This window comes from Patagioenas fasciata, chromosome 3, assembly GCF_037038585.1.
Source record: "Patagioenas fasciata isolate bPatFas1 chromosome 3, bPatFas1.hap1, whole genome shotgun sequence".
Classification (NCBI taxonomy): domain Eukaryota; kingdom Metazoa; phylum Chordata; class Aves; order Columbiformes; family Columbidae; genus Patagioenas; species Patagioenas fasciata.
Genome location: NC_092522.1, coordinates 15501809 through 15529314, shown reverse-complemented (window position 1 = coordinate 15529314; position 27506 = coordinate 15501809). Strand labels below are relative to the sequence as shown.

General features: G+C 42.3%; 2 protein-coding genes across 15 annotated transcripts; one reads left to right on the top strand and one right to left on the bottom strand.

The window, feature by feature from the left end:
- Nucleotides 1-298: 298 nt before the first annotated feature.
- MGME1 (mitochondrial genome maintenance exonuclease 1) lies at nt 299-9717 on the bottom strand. 13 transcript variants are annotated; one of them, XM_065834236.2, is made up of 9 exons: nt 9586-9717; nt 8293-8384; nt 7225-7244; nt 6557-6651; nt 5210-5294; nt 4150-4733; nt 2760-2976; nt 1999-2131; nt 299-772 (listed from the first exon to the last, which is right to left on the bottom strand). In XM_065834236.2, exons 6-9 carry the CDS (start codon nt 4667-4669, stop codon nt 638-640), a joined length of 1005 nt encoding a protein of 334 aa, XP_065690308.1. In that variant the 5' UTR covers nt 4670-4733; nt 5210-5294; nt 6557-6651; nt 7225-7244; nt 8293-8384; nt 9586-9717; the 3' UTR covers nt 299-637. The 13 variants fall into 13 exon arrangements, with proteins under 13 accessions (XP_065690308.1, XP_071661957.1, XP_071661953.1 ...); XM_071805856.1 differs by lacking the exon at nt 9586-9717 and adding an exon at nt 9421-9442; XM_071805852.1 differs by lacking the exon at nt 6557-6651 and having other exon boundaries at nt 8089-8384.
- Nucleotides 9713-27506, top strand: SNX5 (sorting nexin 5). Of its 2 annotated transcripts, none has more exons than XM_071805850.1 (13): nt 9713-9763; nt 19108-19212; nt 19681-19791; nt 20380-20501; nt 20816-20939; nt 21565-21660; nt 22507-22612; nt 22692-22767; nt 23591-23630; nt 23720-23806; nt 24921-25080; nt 25816-25901; nt 26947-27506. In XM_071805850.1, the coding sequence occupies exons 4-13, from the start codon at nt 20428-20430 to the stop codon at nt 26992-26994; spliced, it is 897 nt and encodes a 298-aa protein (XP_071661951.1). In that variant the 5' UTR covers nt 9713-9763; nt 19108-19212; nt 19681-19791; nt 20380-20427; the 3' UTR covers nt 26995-27506. The 2 variants fall into 2 exon arrangements, with proteins under 2 accessions (XP_071661951.1, XP_065691817.1); XM_065835745.2 differs by lacking the exon at nt 9713-9763 and adding an exon at nt 9948-10098.

Genomic DNA, 27506 nt, shown 5'->3' with positions numbered 1-27506 from the left:
GGCTAAGTCACTTCTGATAAATGATGACTTTGTTAAATAAGTATGTTAAATAAGTGCTCATTCGAAATTTAGCGCAGTTTTCCCAATTGTTGCTGCAAGAAAAATTACATTAGTAACAACCCTGTTAATAGATACCTTTGAGATGAACAAGAACTAAGTTGACTGAAACCCAGTCTACTATATTCATTTGTTTTTCATTTGCATTTCCCTCAGCTCAGACAACACAGATGTCATTTTGCTTCACCTCATCACCTTAATTTTCAAAGGCTCAGTTCTGCAACAGATTTTTTCTCAAAAATGACAAAAGGAGGATGATTTATTGAACAGTTTTACTGATAACAGAAACTTCCCTATCAATCTCAGGTTTCATAAACTCTGTAGGGAAAAACAGAGATTAATTAAGATGACTTTGTCCAGCCAGGTCCACTTCAGTCACCTACAATGTAAGCAAATACACATTTCCCACTCCAATTTTTCTTTATTTTTTTTTTTTGAGGGGGGTCGAAAACCCTCCAATATTAAGAAATCAGCAAAGTTACTGAAAAAAAGCATATGTATTCCAATGAAAGATTTAAACAAGGGATTATTGCTTTGGCTCTGTGCTCAGACCACTTGCTTCTGCACAGCTTAGTTTGGGTCAGTTTCTGTCCATGTACTCCTCAAGGCGCAAAAGCCACTGATTCCAGTACTGCGAGCACAGGTCAGGATCCATGAAATGCGGATGCGCAGGGGAGCCATTCTTGTAGGCAACCACAACGAGTCCACAGCTGACCTACAGTTAAAACCAGAAGGCTGTCAGAAATTCAGTGTTAATACACAACTTTAATCAGCAATTCTGAACACTAAACCTCACTGCAAAACATCATCCTTAACATATAAGTGCCTTAAGAGGTGGGGAACAAAAGAGCAACAATTTAACATAAACTACTTGGAGACTAACATTTAAATGCTGAAAGTTCAAAGCTCTGACTGGCTTTGGTGAAAACTGAAGGACTCAAACTTTGAATTCCTGAATTTTACCAGATGCTGGTAAAATTCTCAGGTTTTGCCTGGGGTCATATACCAGACTGATGTCATTCTCCAACATCAGTCTGAATGAAAACGGTTATTTAGGTGTGTTCCGACATCTATTATACTTGACAAACAGCTGGAATCCAAACACCATTCAGCTACTGGGGTGAAGAGAAAGAGCTGGGGGACAGAAGGCTAATAGCAGAATTCTAGAATTGCTGCCTGTATTTCACTCTGTAAGGACCATATCTGTTAAGTGCTTCTGTTTACTAATCTCTGTAACATTCTAGAAAGTTGTCTGAAAAACCTACAAATTACCTTGCTCTCTTCTGCTTTGTATTTCCCCCATTCAGTGTTTTGTATTGAAATAGCAATCCTTGAGGCCAAGCAGGCCTGGCCAGAATTGTGTTTGGAGTCTTTAAAAATATTATTCCACTGTCTTCTGATTAAGTGATTAACAACACACTGCTTTACTCTGAGGAACCTCCAAACACTCTAAGTATATCACTTAGTGCCAATCACTTAGTCCCTCATTTGCTAGTGGGATATAGCAACACATGATGCAAGCAATGCCCTCCCTCCACATTTCCCTGTTTGCGGGCTCTTTTGCTTGACTTCCTTTCCTTCCCGTTCCTGTTCTTGACACAAGCGAAAACCACACAGAACAAATCACTAGGGGTTGCCCAGATGCCAAGTCTCTGGGAGTTCATCTGACTTTCGATGATACAGAGCATCCCTGGGTCCCACTAAGCAGTTCCTCAAAACCAATGAAAATATACTGCTGACACGCAAAGGCAGCAGGATTAGCCAGAGTAGTAGAGTAATTTCACAGTATGTCAGTTTAACCTGGTCTAAAACTGGGCTGCTTTGTTACAAATCCTACCAACAGTTTCATGACGGATGGCAGGTGCTAAAAGCAGGAGGTGGGGAGAAATGAAAATAATGTGGGCACTGCTGCCTGTCTTGGCAGGTAGCAGGCCTACTGACCTGGAAGTCATAACTGGCATCATGATTTATGGCTCCAATATATGCTGCAACCTGCAATGGGTTGTCAAATGTATTCTTCAGAGATGGCTTTGGTTTCTCTGAAGTTTTCCAGTCAATCACACACAACTGGCCTCTGCATAAGATGAAAAGATAGGACGTTTTAAACTTAAGTTTAGTCACAGTGAGAAATATGGCATGGGACAGTAAAGAAAGGCATATCTGTTTCAACCTGACATCCTGTTGCTCATTCCTAAGCCCAGACTAAGCAAGTCTCTTCCACAATGGTAGTTTAGATCTCAAAAATCAAGACTTACTAATATCTGCTACAGTTCCTGGCAACTGCTGAGGAGCACTTAACTCTTCCCCACTCATAGAATAGTTTGGGTTGGAAGGCACCTTCAAACGTTATCTAGTCCAACCCCCTGCAATGAGCAGAAACATCTTCAACTAAGATCAGGTTGCTCAGAGCACCATCCAGCCTGGCCTTGGGTGTTTCCCGGGATGAGGCATCTACCACCTCTTAGAAAAATGGTTTCTCATATCCTGCTCCAGTGAGGAACTCTCGACAAAGAACAACAGCACTTCTGTCCTCAGGTTGATCCAGGGGAGTTCATTCATTTCACCTCCATCGCAAGATCTTTTCAGCTTTCCCCCCACCCTCACCAACACACCTGCTCCAGCCCAGGACGCAGCCTCCCATGTGTCACGGAGCAGCACGCAACACTGGCATTACCAGGTTTTTTAGAGAACCACTACCTCACCGATACTTAGCCACGCAGTCTACCAGGCCCAGATACTGGAGAGTCTCATGCTGAACGGCACTTTCCAGAGCTTTCACTTCGCTGATATCTTTTAAGACATGTTGCACACTTGACAAGTAGCCGGAAATGTCTTTTCCCTGCTCCTTAGCTGCAGTCTCTTCAGACAGGAATATAGATTCCAAAGCTGCATGAAATAGCTCTCCTTGGAGGAAAAGATCTATGAAAAATGTGAAAAAACCCACATTTTAGACACTACTTATAATACCTGATGGACTTGTATTCTAGATATTACACAACATAGCTCTTAAGCTAGTCCTGGTTTTTGTACTGAAAGCTTGAGGACTTGAGGAGGAGAAGGGAATGAGACATAAACATAAATCAAGTGTCAACAGTGAAATTAGTATCTCTTATATTAATGCTTACATTACTTTAAAAAAATCTCATTAATTACTCAGAAACAAAATATGACTTTTGATTTGTTTATTCAAATAAATTTGTGAATTTCTATGGAATTTAAAATATTATTCTAGGCTGCTTTTGCTGCATTTGCTTCTCCTGCTGCATCAGTTCATTTGAATGGAGCTAGACTCCTTTTGAAAGGGGTTGGTATAGCTCTAGGAGTAAGGGCTTGCTTGTCTCAGAAATTATTCCAAGAAAGATACATTTTAAATAGCTGTGTAATGTTTGTTATGCCACCTTATTCACAGAAATGCTTAGTAACTCAAAAAGCATAAACAAAGGATATCCAGTTTTAAAAAGCATAATAACTAACGTAAGGAGTGCTCAGGTATTTACGAACCTTGCTACAAGGGGCTACCTACCATTCCTCAGGTCCTCCCAGATACCCTTCAGTCCTACAGCTCAGAGGAAGTCATTTTTGTAGGTCTCACGAAATGAAAACCTCTACATGCATGCCAATTTCATAGAAAAGGCTGTATATACTGGATAAACTAGTTACTGAAGAACTTCAACAAAACCAGCTTTTTTTTTTTAAACACTCAAGCTTATTTCCATCTTGTTACAATGTAGCTTTGTATCTGCAAACAGGTTCAGTAACATCAGCTGGAAAATATCAATTTGTAAATAGCTACTAGCAACTAGAGAAATAAAGGAGAAGCAGACAGTACAGAGCAAAGAACGTCTACAGTCTAATTCTCATTTCCCACACATTTCTGAATCCATTTTGGTAGTCTGAGAACAAAGATCAGAGCTTAGATTCATTGATAACAAGTGTACTCATAATATGCTCTTTCCCCAAAATGGAAAAAAACTTACAGGATTTCCAGAACACTTGAGGTGTAGGGCCAGACACTGCAACTATGCCAGCACTCCTCAGCCAGCTATCCACACTACTGCTTCTACTTTGTAATCACACTGTGGTTAGACTTACTTTTAGTATACTCATCAAACCCAGCTTTTCCAAGTTCCAGTATCATTTTTTGCTTCCATCTTTCTAAATAAAAGTTTTGCTGCGGAGACATAGTCTGTTGGAGAACACGGGTAACACTGGGCATTTTTGTTCTTGGTAAAGAGATTTTCATGGGCAGGTTTGAATGACTGTTGACAAGGGGAATTCTCTTGCTAGGATTTATTAAAGGAACCCAGTTCTTGGGAGTTTTTGTTTCAGTTTTAATTGGAGGCCCATATAACAAATTGTCTTCTTCAAATATTGTCTCTGGTGTCTGGGCACTGGTTTTGTAAGATGTAACAGAGTAGACCAAGTTCTTGTATTTTTCTTGGTCAACTTGTTCATAACTGTTAACTTTTTTCTTCTTACTATAAAGACAAGTAGAGGTAGCCAGACACAAATATGGGAATTGCTTTTGGCAAAAAGGTATTTGGAAAAGCATTTCCAGTTTCCCAGGTTTCCTGGAGAGTAGCTGTAGGAATTTCATTCTGATAAGAAACATTTGTAAGTAGTTATAGTTTTCTTTCTTCTTTTAGGAACAGTCTGTAGGTCACCATATTTTTTCCCTGTGGAAAAAGAAATTTGTGATTTCCAGAGTCATAAAACTCTACCGTTAACCTATTTTTGTTCTTTGCCAAACAAAGAACTGCTGTGGTCAAAGTGCCCTAATACACCTTATGTCACCAAAATTCCTTTAAATAAAGAACACAATAAGAGAAAGAACCAATAAGCAATGAAAAAAGTGAAAGATGATGAAAACAACCTGTGCTATCCACAAAACCTGAAACAAGGCAAACGCATGAAGATGTTGCAAGAAGCAAATACTGTAGCAGAGGATGCTCTGACTGCAACAGTAGCAGAACTGTCATGAAAGGAGACACAAAAAACTGTTTCACAGCAAACACCCCCCGCAAAAGGGGGGGAGGGATTAAAAAAAAATGCTATGCAGAAGAGAATTAAGCAAATCCACTGTTATGAGGTATTAAAAACAAGCAAGTTTATAGCGGATACCAAACTTAAGAGGATTGTGGTGACAAACTACCTTTTGCAGAATAGAAACATGTTTTTCTCTTGTATTCCTAGCAGACAGGAGCAGTATATGGATGCTGAAATTGGGAATCTCTAGACTGGGAAAGCCAAAGAGAAAACAGATGTACTGCAAGTATCTTCAGATTCAAATAAATATTTTAAAAATCAGAGCAAAATATAGAAGTACTTTTCTAAACTGAGTTGCCAGCATAGTTGTGTCCTAAGAAACTTAAAGTTCACAGTATAGCTTTCAAGACTACATTGTAACTGCAGTGCTAAGTCCAGGAAAGTTTATGCACAAGGATAAACTGTAAACACTTGAATAGTGGCATTTAAATCAACACTAAAAACTTGCAGAATTGAGGCACTATTCTCCTACTGAATGTTATCTGCTTATCATTACAAACTTCCCTTCTATTGACTGCAAACAAAGAATATGGACAACACACATTACCAACTGACATCAGCATTTTGTTCCTGAAAATACTTTAACATTACTCTTTTCTTTCCCCACACTTCTTACACAGCACTTCATACACTGCCCCAACTGTAGGCACCACAGAAAAAAAAAAACATAGTAGGAGGAGTTATTTTGTATGGACAGATCCTGCACTCCTGCAGAACTGCAGTGGCACCAGCGTGTGGGTGCAGGTATCTGCCACACAAAGCAGTTCACAAAAATGTGGCTGTATTGGCTGCAGCTGGTGGGATCCAGGCATCACAGAACAGGAGGGTGAGACCTTGGGCTCTGGTTCCATAAATATTGTTCTTCATCTGTGAAGGACAAAACCCTCCAGCTGTAGAAGCTTAATCAGGAGTAGGCAAATACACTCATGCTGTCTTGGTATGGTTTGGGCAAATAACTGATATAACAAAAAGCTGACACAAGACATCAAGGGTACAAACAGATAGCATGTAACCCAATACAAAATCTGTCAAAAGCCGATCTGAACCAGGAAAACACAATGAGGTTGGATCAGAACTTTGTGTTATGTAGAAGTGGCATTTCTGACGTGGTACCAGGTACCCTACAACCAGATTTGCTACGCTGTTGTATAATGGTCTCAGTCTTTAGTTACGGTTTCCTATAATTACAATGCACATCAATCAAAATAGCTAATGAATTTAAAATTGCTTCATAGTCCATAACAGAGGAATATAATGAAAGTACCAACTGGTTACTTCCGCTACCTTTTTACAATCTGATGATAAAGTAAGCTACATTACACAGGAAACCTTACCATTTAAGATACTTTGAATGTGCCACTTCCTTTTTTAAATGATTACACTATATTTAATATCAAACCAAATCTAAATCTGCTTTCCTTATCCAGCAGAACTGGGCTAGGTGGAGTTGCACCTGTTTTGTCATTTTCCAGTGTTCAACAGCAAGAATGGGCATGACCCTCTGAGCATACTCTGACCTTCAGATTCCTGTCAAAATTACCCTCCCAGCTGAAGATGAGAAAAGCACAGTCAGGTAAGTTACAAAGGGACAAACCAGACAATTTCAATAATTTTATTTCCACAAAAGTGTGCAAGTTTTGCCAAAAAACAGAACAACCTGCTTTAGACAGGTTACACAGCAGCAAGAAATTGGACTGTTTGTGTTCTGTAATTTAAGTTCTGCCCTGCTTCATTTCATGGACATCTAAGGAAGTTTTACAAACTTAAATGAAATGTAACCAAATTTATGTTACCTCTCATTTTTCATTTTATGTCAAGAAGCTCTTGACAGCTTGCTAAAAATTTATAACAGCATAAAGAGGTACTTTTAATGAAGTATATGTTACAATTTTTCAGTTCCCCTTGGATTTTCAGCAAATGAATTTTATATGTCTTCACTATTACTACCAATTGTTCTAATAAATCTATTTTTAAGAAGCTGCCCCTGTTTTATCTTTTGAATATCCTAAAGCAGTTCATTTCTGCAAAACCGTTATGCCAGCATTTACAGTAACTAATTATTCTCAGAAGATAATCACATTTCTAAACAGACTTTTTCAGTCTTGGAATAGGATCAGTTACCTGACAGAATCTGCCTCTTGCTGAAAAAGAAATAATGAACAATGTTAGCGTATTACGACAGGTGTCAGTTTGCTGCAGCAGGTAACAAAAAACAGTAAAAGCAACAAAGGGATACATAAATGTCAGACTTAATACCTCAAACAAAATGCTCTATTGTATTCTTTCATCACAAGAAGCAGTGCCTAAAAATTAATGTCTCATTTCTTAGGGTTTACCTCTAAATAGAGCTGCTGAAGCTGTGATTTAAAACTAAACATGAAAAAAACCCCTCATATTCCAATGTAATAGCATCCAAGCTAGTAGTTTCTCGGGCTGTTCTTTGATGACCATTAATATGCTTCCCCAAGTGTATTAATGAGAACAGAATAAGCATTGGGTCAATGACTGTGTATTTGTTACATGAGCCAGAGCACAAAAGAAAACGTTTATTCTGGCCTTGTGTCAGCTGCAGGAAGCAACATGATACCTGAGTCAGCATGAAGTTCTCTCCTTGTAAGCTGCCCCCTCAACATTTGTTAAAACGTAAATTTATACCAGATCAGTGCTTTGAATCATGTGGCTATTAAAATATGCAATATTACAAGGCCTGGGGCTAATTTACTATAACACTGATGTAGTGTTTCAGTAACATCTAGTAGGAATTTTTAATTAACAGTCTATATTGTTCTTGAGTAATGTCTGCAGAAATGTTTGTCCACTCTGTGAACTGAACCACTGAGAAAGGGAGTTTGTCAACTGCTGTGCTGTTCTACAAATGAAGCGCTTCTAGGATTGCTGAGACATAAAGAACACTTGTATCTAGTGGAATAAAGAATCACATGTTTTTCAATAAATCACAGTGGCATTTCTGTGCAAATAACTTACAAGGAATAGAGCTGGAGTGGTCTGGATCTACTCTCAAACATAAAGAATTTAACTGATATTTCTCTCAAGGGAAGTGTCTCTCTTCTCTCTGAAACAGTTTGTATTTGAAGACTAGTAAAACTGCTTCAGGTATTGCATGATGACCCACACTGGAGAACTGAACACAAAATAACCAGGCAAAAAAAAAAAAAAAAAGAAAAGTACTTCTCTTAAGTTTCCCAAGCCAGTTGACTTTGCAGCTCCAACAACTGGACTAACACAACTGAGGAAATTTTTCCAGGATAGGAATGAGTGGCCTAAGTGAGAGGAACAAGAAAGAGTTAGTTAGCAAATTGTTCACATCCATAAAAACTTTCGGACAATAATCAATACAGCTTTTTTTCCACAGTCACCCATCAAGCAAACAAAAGCACTAGTTGACTTCAGAGACAGCACTACTAAACACAGTTACAGATGTGTTACCCTGTGTCCCTAATTTGAGGAGAGCAAATCTGCTGATGAAGGTATGATTTTAAGTTAACATCACAGGTCTTTTTATCTGTGAAGAAGTATTACTATTTGATGTGGAGAGGCAACAGCAACCTGTTTTTTTTTTTTTGGTCAGAGTGAGCCCTTTCTCTTATTTTTCTGGTTACAGCTTAATAATGCAGGGTTTTGACAGCTTTAGCAATTTTAGGACTTAGCACACTTGCCCATTCCCTGCTGCCAGCCTCTCTTGGTTCCTTACAGTTTGTAAGCTAAATCATTGAACCAAGCCAGGTTAAAAACACACCTCCGTCTTTTGGGAAGTTAACAACACGGGGAGAAAAATGAGATTAAAAAAAAAAATAGCAACTCACTTTACAGCACAAGCCTACAATGAAGAGAATTATTGGGAAACAGGGTTGTAACACGAAGTCAGCGTTTCCAGCAAAGTAACGGGTGCAATAATTGGCTTGATGTCGGTGACCAGCAAGTGCCCTCCAGCAGACGGAGGTACCAGATGCCCAAAAATCCCGGGTAGCGCTTGTGCACGGTTTCCCCCGACACTCCCTCAGGGATAAGCTGCTCCGGCCCCGCTGCCCAGCGGACACACCCACCCGGCCCGGGCCAGCCCCGCCGTGAGCCCCACATCACAGATCAGGGGCAGGAGCGGGCAAACGTTCCCCGGGCGTGCGGCCAGGGTGCGGGGGCAGGAGAGAACTGCAGGCCCAGGGCACCTGCGCTCTCGCTCAGCTGACCCGAGCCAGGTGGAGAGGCCGGACTCGAGGGAGCGCCTTTCTGCTTCACCACCGCAGCTAACGACGGCCACGCAGCCCCAGTCCACCTTCCCTTGCCTTCCTTTTCCCTTGCCTTCCTTTTTCCTTGCTCTCCTCTCCTCTCCTCTCCTCTCCTCTCCTCTCCTCTCCTCTCCTCTCCTCTCCCCACGCTGCACGTGCCCACCGAGGCTCCCACCGGTCCGAGCCCGAGCCCGAGCCCGAGCCCGGCCCCGGCCCTGTCACGGGCAGCGGCCGTTACCTCAGGTCCGCGCTTCCCGCCAACGCCACGGCCGCTGTCCATGTGCGCGGGCGCGCTCCGGCTGCCACCGATGAGCACGCTGCGCACGCGCGAGCCCCGCGGCCTCCTGGGATTTGTAGTTCTCCAGCCGCAGTCAGCCCTGGACCCTCTCCCTGCGCTGGAGCCCCTAAGAGCGGTGGTAAGAGAAGCCTGTTCCTTTCTTTCGATTTTTTGAGTGTTCTTTGAAAATCTCTGCCGAGAATAACCCATAGCTCTAAAAGCAAGGGGGAAAAAAAAAAAAAAAAAGTAAAACCATTACGCCACCATCTTGGATGAAGGCAAGCGGCACTCTGCCCTTACCCAAGATGGCCGCGGACCCGCGCGGGTGCCGCCGGGACGGTGGGGGTGTGTCCCGGCGGCGTGAGGCGGTGTCTCCGCCCCGGGCTATATGAGGCGGCGGCGGCGGGGAGGGTGGTGAGCGGTTGGCCGCGCTCGGGCGACATGGATTTGCTCCGAGAGGACACGCAGAACAAGGTGGGGACGGCGACCCAGATTTGGCTGAGGAGCAGTGGGGGTGCGGCCGTGCTCCGCCGGGCTGAGGGCCGCGGTCGGTCCCGGACTGGTCCCGCGGGGTGTGACGGAGCTCCCCACCCTGCCTCCCCCCGGCAGCACTGTGGCAATGGCAGGTTTTTATTTGTGTTCCTTTTAGTGTTTGTATTTTAATTATTGGGCTTCTTGGCCTCTGTGCTGCGCGCTCTCTACACGCAAGATCTTCTGAGGGCGGGCGGTCAGGGGAAGCACAGGGAGCTGCCCCTGAAGGAAGAGGCGCCTCGAGAGAAATAAAGAGGGGAAAAGAGGGTCGAAAAAACAGGGTGGGAAGGAGGAGAAGGGAGGGGTTCTGTAGCTGCCACAAGGCAGAGTAGGGTGTGAGCGGAGCACCTGGTTGGAGGTGGGAACAGGGTGACAGGCAGGGCCTTGCAGGAGCTGGACCTGCTCATCGGGACCTGTGGCTCAGTGCTACTGGGAAACTGCTTTCGGCTCTTCTGCTAGAGGCATTCAACCTTGCTCTGTGTGACCAGCTTTCCTGCTTGTGTGGCCTGTGTTAATTAGGTTGTCAGCTGTCACTTCAGCTGTGATGCCTCTTTGCTTTAGTTGTCACATCGGTAGCTGACTTGGTTTTCCTTTCTTTGTAGCAGTGTTGAAGCTTTAAGTGCAAGACTTAGGTTTTGTCTTTGAGAGAGTATGAGGTGTTACCCAGTGTTAAGACACCAAACTTCTCAGAGCAAATACAAATTAAGTGCTAAGGCAGGAACTTCTTGAATTAATGTGTGTGTATGTAGTCAGGGCTTGGAATTTTTTGTATACTGGACAAACTGCCTGGTGTAACCTACCTAGTGTACCTGGTTTAATAACTATCCCACACACACCTTTAATAGAACGTAAGACAGCCCTTTAACAGTCTGTAAGCTGCCTGTTTGATTTTCATACTGTTGCATCTGCATGCAGTTTTGCATTGTGACTAAGCTTAACTCACAGGAAGACGATTTGTGTTTTAAGCTATTAAAGGTGTTTAATTCTTCTCAGTTGGTGTTTTCTCTAGCCTTTTGCAAGATGTATATTACTTGTCTTGAAGGCTAGAAATACACCTACCTTGAATAACTTTTTTTTTTTTTTTTAAGAAAACTTCCTTTCATTTACTTCTCTTGCTTACAAATATTCTAAAATGAACTTGATCTAGTAGACATGGCAAAAGTTTGAAGAGGTGTTTTCTGGTTATTTGCTTTGAGTTGTGAACTAACTGGTGCTTTAACCTTTCTCTGCTGCATGTGAGACTATTAGTGTTAAAGTATCTACCATTTGAGAATACTGAGTGGAAGTCTTTATAGGCTTTGCAGGAGCTGGATGTGTGGAAGGGAAGGTAAAATATCAACTGTCTTGCAGGAATTGGTAACTTTGAGTGTTTATGTGCCCTTTCCAACTTAACAGAGAAGAACATTGGGGGAAGGGAAAATATCCCCATGGTGTGGGCTGGAGTATCTTAAAGCTCTAATACTAAATAGCCAAAGATTAACTAGCTTGTTTCAGGTAGCAGGGCTGTCTTGGGATTCCAGCAGCAGGGAGAAGGACAGAAATACTCCTATCTTGTCTGTTCCTGTTTGGGTAAGGAAACAGCCACATGGAGCTGGTGTGTGGCCAGTAGATAAAGCCTGTGCCTATAAAGGGAACTTCATTAGATATTAACCTTGGATGGGAAGTATAAACCAAAAACTGACCCTGAGGTGCAAAGCAGGAGACGTTCAGGATATGTAGGAAGAGGAAGGGAGGGTAGGATAAGGGTGATTGGAAACACAGTGGGAAAGATGGTGTAATCTGTCATGGGGAGGAAAAGGCACTTCAGAAAGTGAAGCAAGTAGTGGGACTGCCAAGCTAAGCTTGTGCAAATACTCTGCTATTTCTTCTTCTTAATGTCAGTGGTGTGATAGTATTTTAAAGGCTTTAGTCAAACTGTTCTGGATGAAAATACTGAGAGTATCATAGCCCTTCTTTCTCAGAACAGTCAGTAGAAGACAAAATGGTATGTCATAGCTTGGGACTTGCTGTTATCACTCTTGAGCAGTGGTTCTTGGTGCTAGATGACCTCAGCATGTTCTGGAAAGAATTGAGGGTCTACCAGATCTTGCTTATGCCTTGAGAAAACTGCTTCTGTGTGCTGATGGGCCCAAAAGCATGTGGGGAGATGAACTGCTAGAAGGTGAAAGGTACTGAATAGGCATAATGTACTGTCAAGGACTTACAGCCTCCATGAAGCTGGCCTACCGGTTTGGGCTAATGGCATAATTTTAAATCCATGGGTTGTAAAGAGAGCATGGTGAGGCTGTATTGCTGCAGGAGGCCAGGAAAACATTCTTGTAGATGCTGACTGTGGCTTAAACTTTGCTTCTGTTGCACAGTTTCCATTTTACCTGGGTATGCTTCATGTTACAGATGGCATATGGACTCAAAGTGCTTAGCCATAGGCTGTGCTCTGCAGGCAGACTGCTGCAGCTGGGATGATTTGATCTGCGCTTCCAAAGCTGCTGCTTGACTCCCTGAGCTGAGGAAGCAGTGGGTTGGGTGGAAGTGTCCTGTGCACTGCTGAGTGGAACAAGGTGTGCTTGAGAGGCTTTTGCTTGGGATATGGAATCCTTGAATGGTGACAGTGTCCTTCCCACAGCCCCTTCCCTCTGTAAGGAGGTGCATGACCACTTGGCTTCTGCAGAGATCCCTCTGACAGGAGGGCTAAGAAATCAGGCCAGCTCAGTGCACAGCCAGTGGCAACAGGTGCTCTGGCTACAGAGGCTGCCTTCTGCTTACTTGGCAAGCACTGCAGTTGGTGAGGAATGCCATTTCTATGTGACTAAACAGAACTGTTATTCCCTCTATCTTTGTTTTAAGCAGAATAATTAAATCATTGCATCACTGAACTTCTACAGTCCCAAGTCACAAATTTCGGAAAGCATTTTCTATAGCATAAGTAACAACATGAAGGCTGCATGTGAAGGGGCTGGTTTATTTTCCCGGTTCTATGTGACTTCGACTACTTTAGGACTGTTTCAGCCGAATGTCAGAGAGCTAACAACAAGTCTGTACTGGCTCTCTACTGCTGCATGCACGCAGTGTACTTTCAGACATATTTTTTTGTATCTTGATTAAGAGGAGAGTTAAGCTACTTGTGCCAAATATGACTGAAACATAGTTCCAGCAACTAATGCCACTAATATCTGCTGGCCAGGTACCCTGAGAGGCTGCTGGTTAACTCCCAAGTATTGAAACAAGGCCCTCTGGAACTGAGGGCTTTGTATAAACTGCGAGAAATCATCATGATCTCTTAGTGCTCTCTGGAGAGCACTTAAACTAGTTTAATTAGAAAGCCTACTCTGTGAAAGTAATGGATGCTGGGTAATGGCAGATGTAGTTACTGAAGTCTTGTTTGTGGCTGTTGCTTGAATGACAGCAGATAGGTTATCAGGAGGAGAAGTTTTTTATAAGGTAGCTGACAACAAGCAGAAAGCTGTGGCATGTAAACCCTTGTGAAAGGGCTCCTCGCTCCTTCTGGGAGCCCAGCTATGTGGAAAACCATTGGATTAATCAGACTTTTAAAGCAAATACAGATTCTTATTTTGCTAGTGTTCAGATGTTGTACACAGTTGCTTGCACTGGCAGATTCTTTTGTTAGAATGCAGAAGTAACATTGAGTCATCTAGAACTGATGCTGAAATTGCAGAGGGCATAATTGTAAAAGCAGCAGCTCAGGCTGCTCAGCAGAACTGAGCAGCTTCAGTAGCTGAGGGCATTTCCTCCCACTGCATGCTTCCAAGCATGAACATGTGTTTTCATTGTGTGAGGCCTGAGCAGAAACTTGTGTCTGTCAAGTTGAAGCCTGGGTATCTGATGGTCATCACATGGCTGTACTTAAATTATTCAGCTCTCTTGTTGTTTGTTTAACATCTTTAAGCAAGTACTGTAAAACTCTACCTGACTGGTCACAGTAGTGCTCTCTGCTGACTCTTCTCTTTGGGTTTTGAGATAAGGTGGTTGTCATAGTGTCCTAATTGGTACCGTAATTTGTGTTTAGTCTTTGGTCTTAGAAGCATTAATCAATATGATGTCTGTTATTCTGGAGAGCTTTGCTTGATGCCTTGCTCTCATTTCAAAGTCAGACAGTTGTGGTGGGTGGTATCTTTACTGAAAAGGGAATGGTCTTTATTGAACCCTCAAGAAACCCTGAGGATCCCAATGTGAGTCATTAAAGAGGCATAAGCCTAGACGTGGAAGGCATCAGAGTAGCTGTAGCAGTTGCCATAGTCAATGCAAACCAGAAGCCTCCAAGCTGTTTCTGACAAAGGGAAGTGAGAGGCGAAAGTGGGGGCGTGTTTCAGTTTGCAGCCCAACCCAGCTGTTTCCCCATGGTGCTGCTCCAGGAGTCACCATCCTTTCTACCTTTTTGGGCATGTGCTGCAAGCAAGAAATAATCTCTCACCAACTTCTGAGTTTGAATTATATCCCCCTGAAGGTGTTGGGGGACAGACCTGTTTCTGGTAACTGGAATAGGGAGACTTGAGTTCTCTTGCCCACTGCCTTGAGTGCATGGAGGAAGCAATGATGTCCTAGCAGAGAAATACCTCCAGATACAAAGAAGCTGCCAGGCATGGCAGGCCAGAGAGCTAGGAGTAGTTTCCTGATGAATGCTGCGTGCCTGGAGGTGAAAGTTTAATTGCTCTGCTCTGCACGGCCTTCATGTGACCATTAGCAAGTTGGTCCTAATTCCTGCTTGTGGGATGGGTGTAGGAGGGATGGTGGAATGAAAGGTCCTGAAACATGAGCTGCTAATGCTGCAGGAGCAGGTGTTTGTATTGATTAAGGGTTGGTGTGGAACATCTGCTTGATGTGCAATGGCTTAAGGAATTACTGGGGGGTTCCAGTGAAGGATGATTAGGGATCTGGAGTGCTTTCCTTATGAAGAAAGACTGAGAGCTGGAGAAGGCTGAGAGGGGATCTTATTTATACTTAAATATCTCAAGTGTGGATGTCAAAGGGATGGGACCAGGCTCTTTTCAGTGGTGCCCAAAGATAGGATGAGGGGCAATGGGCACAGACTGAAGCATAGGAGGTTCCATCTAAACATGAGGAGAAACTGCTTTGAGGGTGACAGAGTGTGGGAACAGACTGTCCAGAGAGGTTGTGGAGTCTCCTTCTCTGGAAACATTCAAAACAGGCTCGGATGCATTCACATGATCTGTTCTAGGTGAACCTGTTTTATCAGGTGGGTTGGACTAGATGATCTCCAGAGGTCCCTTCCAACCTCAACCATTCTGTGATTAATGCCTTATAGAACTGGGATAATGAGGGGGGCTTCTTGCTTCCAGTTCACTGGAGAAATGTTGCCCCAGCACTTTCTGTAGGGAAGCAAAGCACTTCATCCTCTTGAAGTCAGGCAGTGTGAATGCTCTCTTTGTAGTCTGAGCCTTGCTGCTGTGATTGCATAATCCTAAATGTCTCTGACCTAGAGTTAGGAGCCCACAGTGACCTTCACAGGACTAGAACAAACCAGTGGTTTTATTAACCTCTGTTTCATATGGCTCCAGAATCCTGAAAGTTAGAGGTGATAATCCTCTGCTGTCTTCAAACAGATACGCTTCTTGTTTGAGCCTGCAGAGTGGCCTTTAGGTATAGGCTGGATAATGTACATTTACAGCAGGTGTTTAGTTAGGAAAGGTACAATATTTTATCAGCAAGTGGCTTCATGTAGTCCTGAGGGGCAGGATCCCATCACTATGTGTAGGTGTCGTCTTGACTCTTGTCCTGTTTCTGATCTGGTCTTACACTTTGGGCCCTGTGCATGGTACACACTGGTCTAGAGTGCATAGCTGAGCACTGCTGCTGACTCCTAGTTGTTTCTGTGTAAATAAGCTCCCCTGCAGGGGCATTCCTGAGGACTGTTAAAGCTGTCAGTTATGTGTTCTTGCCCCATTGTCTCTGCAGTTTATGGTACAAGTGCATGGGAGAAACACCTGTGACATGTGAACTGCTTTAATCTGACAGAGCAGTACCATCTTGTGCCTGTTCCTGCCCACCTTTTGTGCAGGCATGGAGGGGTGTTCACACAGCATCTAGTCATGGGTTACTTTCTCCACAACGCTTAACAAGAAAGGTTGAAAATTCAGGACTGGCTGATTTGTGTAATCTTTTCCTTAGTTTATGTGAGAGAAAGCAGTTTCCTTTGGCTTATCGTACTTTCCAGACTCAGCAGTTCATATTGTTAGCACTGCTGATCCTATTTGGACAGTAAAGATAAGTAAGCAGGATGCAAAACAACGGGGTCTGCATCTCACTGCTTTGGCTGCTGGTGTTATCTGGGTGGGAAACACTGACCAATTTGCCTTTCATTCAGCTGGCAGAGAGTGGGCTGTGCTCCTGGTGAAACTAATGTCTGAGGTGGTATTTACCTATCCTGCTAGTGCTTGGGTGGGGCAGCTTCTGCCTAAACCAGTGTCAGTGACCTCCAAAACATGCACATTTGTGCTGTTTGGTCTGTGCCTTCTTAGCAAGTCCTATGTAGGCTGTAGCATGCCTGTAGAGAGATATAATAATCTGTCCCATAAAGTATCTGGAGAGAAGCAACTACCTTGTTGGACTCTCTGACATCCATTTGCATGTGAGCAGTGCTGGGACTACTAAGAACTGTGTTCCAGGGCATACTCTGTGAGCTTGATGTCCTTGCTTGCTGCCAAGGCAATATGCAGCCTTCTGTCCTATGTGAGTCAGAATGGGAAGCTCAGTGTGCCAAATACAAGGTCTTTCCATAGTCATAAGGCATAAAAGGCATATCTCTTAGCTAAAGTACCTTTTTCTAACTCTAGCAAACAGGTAGTATGCAGCAGTTAGTCTTTCTAGCATGGCTAGAAGGATGAGGGTACAGTGACTGGGGTATCCCTTGCTTAGGCTTGAGAATCTGACCATGGATGCTGGTATTGACCACCAGTGGTAGTGGGAGTCTAGGCAGGGCAGGCTGGATGGAGGCAGATGCACATCAGCCTGACAGCTGTGTCCTCTGCAGGCAGCCATGGAGAATTCTCATCTACCCAGCCTGCAATACACAGATGCCCAGGCTAGAGAGAGGGAATTTCTAAAAAGCTTTTGGAAACAAAACTTCACCTTATTAAGCACAACCTCTCAACAGTTCTTCTGCAACTTTACAGCAGCTTAAGGCAGCATTCAAGCTATCTGTGATATGACAGGATTGCTCACATGCTGTCTGGCACTGTTTGCTTGTGGGCTCTGCTGCTGAAGCTTGTTGTACTTATCAGGTAGTTGGGGGAAGCTCCGGGCATGTGGGATCTGAGCACTAATATGCTGCAGGGTGGTGAAACAACATCATTGTGGCCCAGTTCTCTCACTTGCTTTCCTGGGAAGGCATTCAGAATTATCTTTATAAAGATAACCTTGGGATTCAGCCTGCCTCTGATGGTCAGCCTTCAGTCAACTTCCTATGTTGTAACCTTGATCTCTGGCAGTTTCTCTCTTATGCAGAAAATAAGGATGACTTGTTAGGCTGCAACACTGAAGGGCCTCTTAGAAGATGGGTTTCATAGCACAGGAACCACCATACTATGATAGACTAAGGTTCCTGCACGCTTCTGGGGTGCAGATGACTGAAGCTTGTGATCACTAATAGCTTGTAAAGGTCAATTCCTTGGTATCTAAATACATGATTCTACTTAATGTAAGAACTGGATGTATGCATTAATCTTGGTAATATATGCTTGATACATCTAAACTGTTTTGCTTGCTTCTGAGGTCCTGTAGGGAATTGAAACAATTTGTCTTCAATGGTTGAGTATGATCAGTGAAGTACAACCTGATTAAGGAAGTTCAAATTGTAAACCAGAGGGAGAAATGGGTTGATGGTTATGCTCACACTTACTGCTCATGAGTGCAGCTTGTCCACTTCCCTGAACATTGTGCTGTCTTCAGCATCAAGACCTTGTTTACTTTGAGTCAGAAAGGACTGTCCTTGCAAGGAATTTCAGTAGGACTATAATTTGAGGATGCTAGTGGTGTGTAACCTAGAGCATCTTCAACTGAGAACTGCTCTATAAAAGTTTGGTTGAAGTTGTATTCTGGGTGTAGGCTGTCTGAAGCACTGGGAAAGTAAGTCTGGTCTTTACAGGAGACCTCAGAGCATACCAAGTTCAATAAAGACTTCCTCACATACCATGCTCAGAAACCTCTTCTGAACGGCTCTAAATGGAAACAAATAGCATTAAAATGTTGACAGATACAGAAATTGTCTTGAAAGCCTAAGACCTAGATTTGAGAGGAAGAGGCTTACAGATACAAGCAATAAATAGCTTTTTGTAAAGGAAAATTCAGGTATCTTTGAGACTAGTTCTTGTACCAGCTTAATGGGGCTTTCTTTAACAGCAAGTGTACATTCTAGCAGCAATGAATAATGGGATGCAAGGTATCCTAAAAATGAGATTGAACAGGTGCAGTGCTAGTGCTGCAGTGTTCTTGGGGTTTGGTCATGTTTTTAGAAAACAGTTGGCTCTCAAACTTTATAGAAGCCTAAAGGAAGAGGTTTCATACCCTTTTTTTTCTCCAGGATCAACTGTTCTGCCACATATTGTGGAGGCACAGGGTCATAAAGAGAGAACTACTAGGGTTGTTATCTTTGAAATGGCATAGTAGGCTTTGGCTTAATGTGCTTCAAGTAAACAAGCTGGAGAAGTACTGGAAGGAGGATGCTTCTTGTGAGAGAAAACTTCCCAATACCTCTGGTGTGAACTCTAACACTTGTTTCTTCAGACTTTAAGCTAACAAGCCTTTTTCTTTTCCTGTGTTTGGAAGAGAAGGCTTGTCGCAATGATGTGGAGGTAGTATCAAGGCTGTCATGCTTGTCCATAATGTGCTGTTGTTGGAGGAAGAGATTTAGTGCTATGTGGTTCTTCACTAAACCTACTTCATGCTTGACCAAGGCATATACTGTGAATTCTTTTGCAGCTGAGGTCTGTATCTGTAGACCTGAATGTTGATCCTTCTCTCCAAATTGATATACCTGATGCCCTAAGTGAAAAGGACAGAGTGAAGTTCACTGTGCATACTAAGGTAAGATTGTAGAGTTACAAGTGGTCTTAATCTCTGTATTTACAATAAATATAACTGTAAAGATGGGCTTGACAGTGAAGGAAATCTAGATGGAGATTTTTCACTTAAAGGTGGCCTGAAGGCAGGGGTGTGTGTGTATATATGTATCTGCAGAAACTTCAGATTTCCTAAGACTGGATTTGCTTTGCTGAGGAATCCTAGTGTGACACCAGAAGGCTGGGGGGTAGGGATGGGGAAACCAGCTACTGCAAAACTTCACTGAGTAAGCTGCATTATTGCTATTCCACAACAGTGCCTATTCTTTAAATAGTATACTTGGTAGTAAGGCTCTCAAATGAATGCCAGCTCAGCTAAAAGGGAGTAGGCAAGGCTCTTACTAGGCAAAATAGCTTCCTTTGGAAATGGACAGAACTGTTTCTAAAAGCACTAATTTACAAAACAGTAGGGCTTCTATATCTTCTCTTCCAGACTACGCTGCCTGCTTTTCAAAGCCCTGAGTTTTCAGTTACAAGGCAGCATGAAGACTTTGTGTGGCTGCATGATACGCTCACTGAAACTGAAGAGTATGCAGGACTCATTGTAAGTACTTCCTAAAAAATGCAATTCTAAATGAAAGACTATGGTGATTTAAAGTGCATACTAGTAAGAGTGTGAAGTCTGCTTTACCAATCATACTAGTGTTTCATGACTCAGGTATTCCCTATGCTTCCTTTTGCCTTAATTCCCAAACAACTTGAGTGGTACGGCTCTGTTTGCTTTCCATGTAGCTTGGAGCAGCAAAAAAAGACCTCTGTGCTCTGAAAGTTCCTGACTCAATGGTGTTATTAATATCTGTCTGAAGATAAAGACTCTGTTTAACAGTATTTTGTTGTGTTATTTTCTACGATGATTCTGTAGGAGGCCCTGTGGGACACAGAAGATGGCTGGCTACAGGGTAGATTATAGAGGCTGTTCATCTCAATTGATTTCTCTCCTGAGTCAGGGGCAGCACAGAGCTGGGAGGGGCCAGCAGGGACCTAGGCATCAACATGCCCCTAGAATTCCTGGGTGCAGAGCCTTGCTCACTTGCCATGACCAGGCAAGTCATAGCCTTCCAGAGAAGTCTAGAAGTGATTTTTTTTTGAAAACTATTTGCTAGCATCTGTCACTAACCAATTCCTTGGCTAGATACCTCCAGCACCTTCAAAGCCTGACTTTGATGGTCCCAGAGAGAAGATGCAGAAGCTAGGGGAAGGAGAAGTGTCTATGACAAAAGAAGAGTTTGCCAAAATGAAGCAAGAGCTGGAAGCGTAAGTGGAATGAGCATACTGCCTTAAGCTGTACTTAGAGAAACATCCTGGGAGAGAAACTTATTTAGTGGTAATTAATCTTGTTCTGAAGGGTGTTTGCTGCTGCCTAATCTTTAAAATCCTGGAGCTGTGATGTTGCTGAAAGTTTCTCTCAAACTGGAAAACTTCCTAGCTAAAGAGTGAAAATAGCTTCTTGATCCCTAGGTAGCTATTTCAGAAGCATGCTGCTGAATATTTGCACTCTGTAAACTTAAAGCAATTCTTTGTATATTGAAGAAGGCAGTACAAGAGACTTAGTCTGTTCTTTCCTTCAGTGAATATCTGGCTGTCTTCAAGAAGACTGTATCATCACATGAAATCTTCCTTCAGCGGATTTCTTCTCATCCCGTGCTCAGCAAAGATCGCAATTTTCATGTTTTCCTGGAGTATGACCAGGATGTAAGATACCTTTTTTTCTCCTTTCAAAGTGAGGCAAGGTGTAAGTGTGTCACTTCTCTGGGCCCAGTCAGAATGTTATGCAAATCTGTGTGTAGTGTCAGCAAGCAGATATTGCCAGTACTTCTTGAGATTAAAGGACGAAAGCCTGGCCTTTAGACCTTTTTCTGCTATAAATCTCAGTGGTTTTTAATCCTAGTCAAGTTGATTAGGAAACCAGCTTGGTATGTCTCGATGTCTTAGAAACAAATATGTTTCAGGTGTACCTATGCTGTGTAGTGCATGGTCCTAAAAAGGAAGGATGGAGGTGTATTAAAGTTAGTACTGCATCTGTTTTGTTACACTTAATTGACTGATGGATGCTGATCCAAGATATGCAAGGAGAAACTGAGCTGTTTCTGGGAATGAAAAAAATCTGAGGCACAGCATAGTTGAACATGTTAAAGTCGAAAGATTTGTTACACAGGCCATCTTTGTACAGCTCATAGGGCTATTATAGAGAGCTTGGAAAATGGCTTTCTTTGTTGTCTGCTAGATATAAATGATGTTACAGCACTGCAAGTGTCAAAATAGTCACTCTTTTCCCCATTGGTATGACTTTAAAGCTCTCCTGGGCTCTCTTTTGCAGCTGAGTGTTCGGAGGAAAAACACAAAAGAGATGTTTGGCGGCTTTTTAAAAAGTGTGGTAAAGAGTGCTGATGAAGTCCTTTTCTCTGGTGTCAAGGTAAGGTAGTTGGTTTTCCTCTTACTTAGCCTAATCTTGTTTTTCTTGCTTCCTGCTTGAGGGAAGTTAGTTATGTCTGTTTCAGGCTTGATGTGCATGAGGCTCAGTTACTGATGCTAACATTCCTTGTTACTGCTGTCCCAAAAGTTGTGTGGAGTAGCCTGTACTAATTTTGACTAGTATAGAAGCTTTACGCTGTTAAATTTAAAGTGCATATTTAAAGTTTCTGGTGGATGCATAAGAGTTGCTTTAACACCTGATGCTGGTGGACAGGAAGGTATTGCACCTTTGGTGAATGTGCTTGTGGCTTTTTTCTACTTTGGAGCTGTGAACAAACATGATTTATGGGTTTCTGCTTGCACTTGATGAGATCAGATACCAAAGACTCCTGTAACTGGTCCAGCTTTTCTATCATGTTGCCATGGTAGCTCTTTCTAATAGACTTGCTGTCCTAAACACAATGTCATGAAACATTTCAGTACATGTAATGTTTGTGGATGTGAGGCAACCTTGTAAACTGCTTACTGCTTAGCTACTGTGTTGTAGAAGACCTGGGAAATAAAATTCCAGCAGTTGGTAGCCCTCTGATGCCAACTTACTGGTTGCTTCAGATAACCTGCAGTGTTGAATAGTCCAGTGTCAAGCCCATATTCACTTCATCATGAAGAAACTGTCCAAACAGCTTGGTTTGTCAAACCCTTGGCTTAGGGTCTTGTTGAACTCTGTTCTTCAGTAGAGACTGATAGGCATAATGCTCAGGTGGCTGTGGTTATTTCTTTGACCCTTCCCAAAATTGAGCGTGTATTCTGCTGTAATGTAACTGACTGAAGTCATGCTCTCTTTCAGGAAGTAGAAGACTTTTTTGAGCAAGAGAAGACTTTTCTTGTGAACTACTACAACAGAATCAAGGATGCATGTGCAAAAGCAGATAAGATGACACGATCTCATAAAAGTGAATATTTTCAAAGACCTTTCTAAAGACCTTGCAGTCTTGCTGATTTCAGCCTCAAAATCTTGTCTTGTTCTTGCAGATGTTGCAGATGACTATATTTATACTTCAGCTTGCTTGAACAGCCTGGCATTAGAGGAACCTACAGTTATCAAAAAGTAAGTAATTCAAACCGTTTATAAATGTATTGAGTCTAGGAATATCAAATTCCTTCTGTAAAATCCAGGACATTGAGTCATAACTGTTTTGAGTTTATTGAATTTCAAGCAGGTGGCATTAAACTTTCTTTCATCTGATACTTGTGGTATGACAGATGTAAAATTATCAATTGCATCTGACTCTTAGCTGATCTCTTGCAAGTTATGCCCTAGAGCTGAATTGTGCTAGTCTTCAAATCTCCTTCTAAACAGAGGTCTCCTTCAATTTTTGTTCAGGTTGCACACTCCCAGAAATTATGGGAGAAAGGGGTTATGCATTGTGTTCTAATGTGCTGTTAAATACAACTGCAGCTTACACTAGGCCTGTATTTTCTTCTGGACCTTTGCAGTTCCAGAAAACTCAAAGTTTAAGCTGTGGAAGTCTAGTTACCTTTTCTGAGGTGAATTCTTCCACCTTTCTAAGCTTTTGCTATCAGTTTACCAAGACCTTATTAAGAGTATATAGCTGAATAAACAACAAGATGTCTCATCCTCCTTGGAGACTAGCAGCGGGGAAATTCTCCACAAGATCTTTCTGGTCTAGAGATCAGTGTTGTTACTTTAAATGGTGTCTAGCTGCCCAACTATACTAGTCTGCTAGGCTGGAATTGGCATCTTTCGTCCAGGTCTTTGCTTAGACCCGAATTCTTCTTAAGCTGTTGTCTGGATCTGTATGGAGGAATAAACTCCAGCCTTCAGCTTTTTGGTCTCCTGTCAGTTGATCCTGGAACTCATCAGACTAGGAAGTATCTAATACTTACTTATGTCATTTTTTTTCCCTTAGGTACTTGTTGAAAGTTGCTGAGCTCTTTGAGAAACTCAGGGTAAGAGAAGCTTTGGAGCAGGGAAAGAATATCTGAATCTGGATGTTACTGTTTCCTGTTATATACCAACTATCTGATCTTTTCTGCAGAAGGTAGAGAGTAGAGTTTCATCTGATGAAGACTTAAAGCTCTCTGAACTGTTGAGGTACTACATGCTCAATATAGAAGCTGCTAAGGTGAGAACAGTTTTCTGTTTGAAGCTCAGTTTTATTATGGGCATCATGACTCACCCATGGCATTCTTTGTGCTATAGGAAGATGGGAAGGTGGACTCTTGTTTTGCCGAAGAAACCTGGCACTCCTAAACCACATCAGAATACAGAAACTATATATTGGCTATCTGCAGCCCAGTCCACTTACAGAAGGACTGGTTAAAATCTTCAACAAATTTTTCTTTGGCGTGTAGAGAGGAAGAACTCATTAGATGTCTGTAAGCAAGTTAGAGCAAACTGAATTTGAGTCTGCAGCAGTGTTCTAACCCTTCCCCTGCCTGTGTACTCATGACTTGTCAGTAAAAGCAATGATGTCTGATTAAAAATCCTGAAGTAAATCCCAATTACTAAAGTACTTCATCATTAATATGTAGTAATATGTGAGGGCTGTTGGAGTTGACTTTCAAGAGGGGTTTGGTCAACTGGTGTGACTGCAAAAGCCTTATCAGCAACTCTTCTCTAATCAATACTTGACTTGACAAGGGCGTGACTATGCTGAGAAATGATATCTAGATATAACCAGATGGGCATCTTCATCTAGTGTTGCACCTGTGATGTCATGTGCCCTGGAATACTGACTACAGACTCCCTGTCTGGTGTACTGATGTTTAGATATCAAGACTATACTGCTGCTAGATTAGAAAGGAATTAACACAAAGACCTGTACTGCTTCACATGTTTAAGTTAGTGTTTCAGTCAAACTGTCAGATCTCTAACAAGTTAAATGATAGTATATCCCCTTACTGGAAGGAGACTGAGGGAATTCAGAAAGTGCTATTACTCCTTAGTGGAAAGGTCCGCCTTACAGAAAGTTAAAGCTACTTTAAGAGAAGAAATGATCCCTACAGTAGCTCTCAGACTTCCTCAACTAAGGGACAAGTGGCTGTTCTGATTACTTGATACTGCACTGGCAAAAGGCTCCTGTTGCTATGTGAAGAGCATAGCAGGCTATAATGGCTTGTTGGAAGAAGCAGAGTCTGGTGCTGAAAGAAGTGAAATCTCCTGCTGTTAAGGTAGTTGTAATCTCAGTTTGGGATGCAGTCCTCATAAGGCTTTGCACTATTCCTGTCTACTTTCAGGATCTTCTGTACAGACGTACAAGGGCTCTTGTTGACTATGAAAACTCAAACAAAGCTTTAGATAAAGCCAGACTAAAGAGCAAGGATGTCAGGCTGGCTGAGGCATATCAACAGGATTGTTGTCAGAAGTTTGAAAAGATTTCAGAATCTGCAAAACAAGGTAAAACAAGATTTGCTGTATTTATGCTCAATGGAGATCTTAATGCAGTTCAGGTCTCCATTTGACCTTCAACTACTGAAGGCTTTTGAACACTCTCCTGAAGCAAATAGTCTGGACATCCCAAGGGCAGTATAGATGCCTGTAAAATAAATGCAGCCAAGTATCTTTAAGAATGAATGTCTGAAGCAGAGCAATGTCAGTACTAGACTCACCTTAATTATAAGCCCCTAGTATTTGCTTTCACGACTGTACTCTTGATCTCAGCCTCTAGCTGAAAGTAACTACTCAGACTTCTCATTATCTCAATTAGAACTGTGCAATCAGGCTTTTGCTCTGTTCTGGTACAGCTGAGTGCCTCATACAGAGTTTCAAACATTGGTTCTTAGATGTCTTTGGACAACATAAACCAGAGGAAACATACTTTCATGGTATATACACTACTCCTTTAACGTTCTTGTCTTTTAAATGTTCTGGGTTCTCAGCTTATGTGTCTGTTTTATTCCAATTGTCTTCCTGCAAAACCTTTCTGTCTTAGATAACTGTCTCTTTCCTCATCAAGGTGTCAGTGTCATGTGACATATGCACCTTCTGGCTAGAAACAGCAGGACTAACTCAAACCTTTTTGTAGTAAAATGCTGTAACTACAGCTGTACAACAGAACTCTGGAAACGTAAGGGGCATTACTGAAATGTCACACTTTGTATGTGTCTTATCTTTGTTCTTTCTTCCCTACAGAACTGATGAGCTTCAAACAGAAGAGAATAGCAGCATTCCGCAAAAACCTAATTGAAATGGCAGAACTGGAAATAAAACACGCAAAGGTGTGTTCTTTTTGGAATTTAACAGGCATAGCTTGAGAGAAGTGAGTTCTGTAACTTGGAGGATTTGCTGGTTTCCTTTTAAAACTACGAAGTGTAAAATAGAAGAGCTGGGCTCTTCAACCAAGATCTGAAGAGGTGAAGGAAAGGAAGTGAAAAGCTCTAGGTGTTGTGCATACAAAGAACAAATGCTGACAGTTTTATCTGTCCTGTGCAGAGTGTCTGTTTTCTACTTGTCACTCCTAGGACACTGGCCTATTGTGCTGCAAGTGTGAAGTCTCGATTTTGCAGGTAGTGCACAACCACTTGCCTAACTTCCCGTGAGGCAGCCTCATCTGTGGGTTTCAACCTTTCCTGCATCTAGAGGCAGCTGCTGCTTCAGGTGTTCCTGAGTGCTGTGAGAGCACATTCTGCAGCTTGTGATCTAGCCATCATCCTTTCTCAGTTGGCTTGTCAGTGAAGGGGGACACTGGCTTTTTAGCAGCCTCTGCCAAGCTTTACTGAGTATGCTTGAAGTAGGCTGTGGAGACAACACCATATGCTGCCAGCTTAATCCAGGAAAGTGCACACAGGTTACCAAGTCTGCTAACTTAGTGTAGAGAACAGAGCAGGGAGCCTCAGGAAGAGGTGACTGTGCATCCCCAGCTTCTTTTGGAGAAGGGAAATTTAACTTCCCACTCCTTGAGAGTGCTGGGCTTTGTCACAGGAAGCTGCTTCACTGCTGATATCGAATGAGACACATAAAAGGCTTGACAATGTGGTTTGATTTGGTCCACTTTAAAAACTTACTATTCTGTCTCTTACCCCTCTTTCCCACAAGCAGAGTCATGGTTGCAAGCCTGCAGGAAGAGGCAGATTGTAGACCATATGATCTGGTTTTGATGCTTTATTACTTGAATGCTTGTCTTTGCAGTATATGCTCTTTAACTTTGTCACAGGGTACAAAATTTGGGTGATGGACCTGCTATTTTGGAAGCTACTTCATTGTGGAAGGCAGGGTTTAAATTATCAGTTATACTGATCTGAAATTAATTCTCTTCCTTTCCAGAACAATGTGTCTCTCCTGCAAAGCTGTATTGACTTATTCAAGAACTAAGGAGCCTTATTCTGAAAATGTGAAAAAAGCGTCAATTGCACTCAATGGCCAGGGGCAACTTATTGGCTTGACTTTGTTAGCTTAAATATTGTCACAGGGATTGAGTAGTACTTAAATATGTTGATAGTGGTACATTGACCTTCTTGGTATAAATGAGAGCCAAACTGTGTATGAATTGTCTGGATGTAGCTGACATCCTGCTGACTGATAACTCAAAATGAGTAAAATGTAAGAAATCAATTTGCTGTTGACTGATTTCACCTAGCAGAAAATGTTTTCTGAGAAGAACTCCTTTTCTTGCAGGATCATAAATCTGTCTCTTCATAGCCCTGATATATTTAAAACTTGCAAGTGGTGGTGACTTATATAAGTGTAGTAATTTTATAAAGTAAATATCCTAACATTCCACTTCCCAGACAGATTTCTACTACAATATATTTTGCATTTCTATAACTACATTCAGTATTTGTACACTTCAGCAATACAGCAAATAAAGATCTCTGATAGAACAA

What these genes read in the sequence shown, in the direction of transcription:
- MGME1 (XM_071805852.1), bottom strand. Translation starts at nt 4,669, where the DNA reads ATGTTTCTTATCAGAATGAAATTCCTACAGCTACTCTCCAGGAAACCT. An exon ending in GTTTGATGAGTATACTAAAA is followed by an intron (nt 2,977 to 4,149) that starts GTAAGTCTAACC and finishes CATTTTTCATAG; the next exon opens with ATCTTTTCCTCCAAGGAGAG. An exon ending in GACTGCGTGGCTAAGTATCG is followed by an intron (nt 2,132 to 2,759) that starts GTGAGGTAGTGG and finishes CATCTTATGCAG; the next exon opens with AGGCCAGTTGTGTGTGATTG.
- SNX5 (XM_065835745.2), top strand. Translation starts at nt 10,066, where the DNA reads ATGGATTTGCTCCGAGAGGACACGCAGAACAAG. An exon ending in AGTTCACTGTGCATACTAAG is followed by an intron (nt 19,213 to 19,680) that starts GTAAGATTGTAG and finishes CTTCTCTTCCAG; the next exon opens with ACTACGCTGCCTGCTTTTCA. An exon ending in TCCTTTTCTCTGGTGTCAAG is followed by an intron (nt 21,661 to 22,506) that starts GTAAGGTAGTTG and finishes GCTCTCTTTCAG; the next exon opens with GAAGTAGAAGACTTTTTTGA.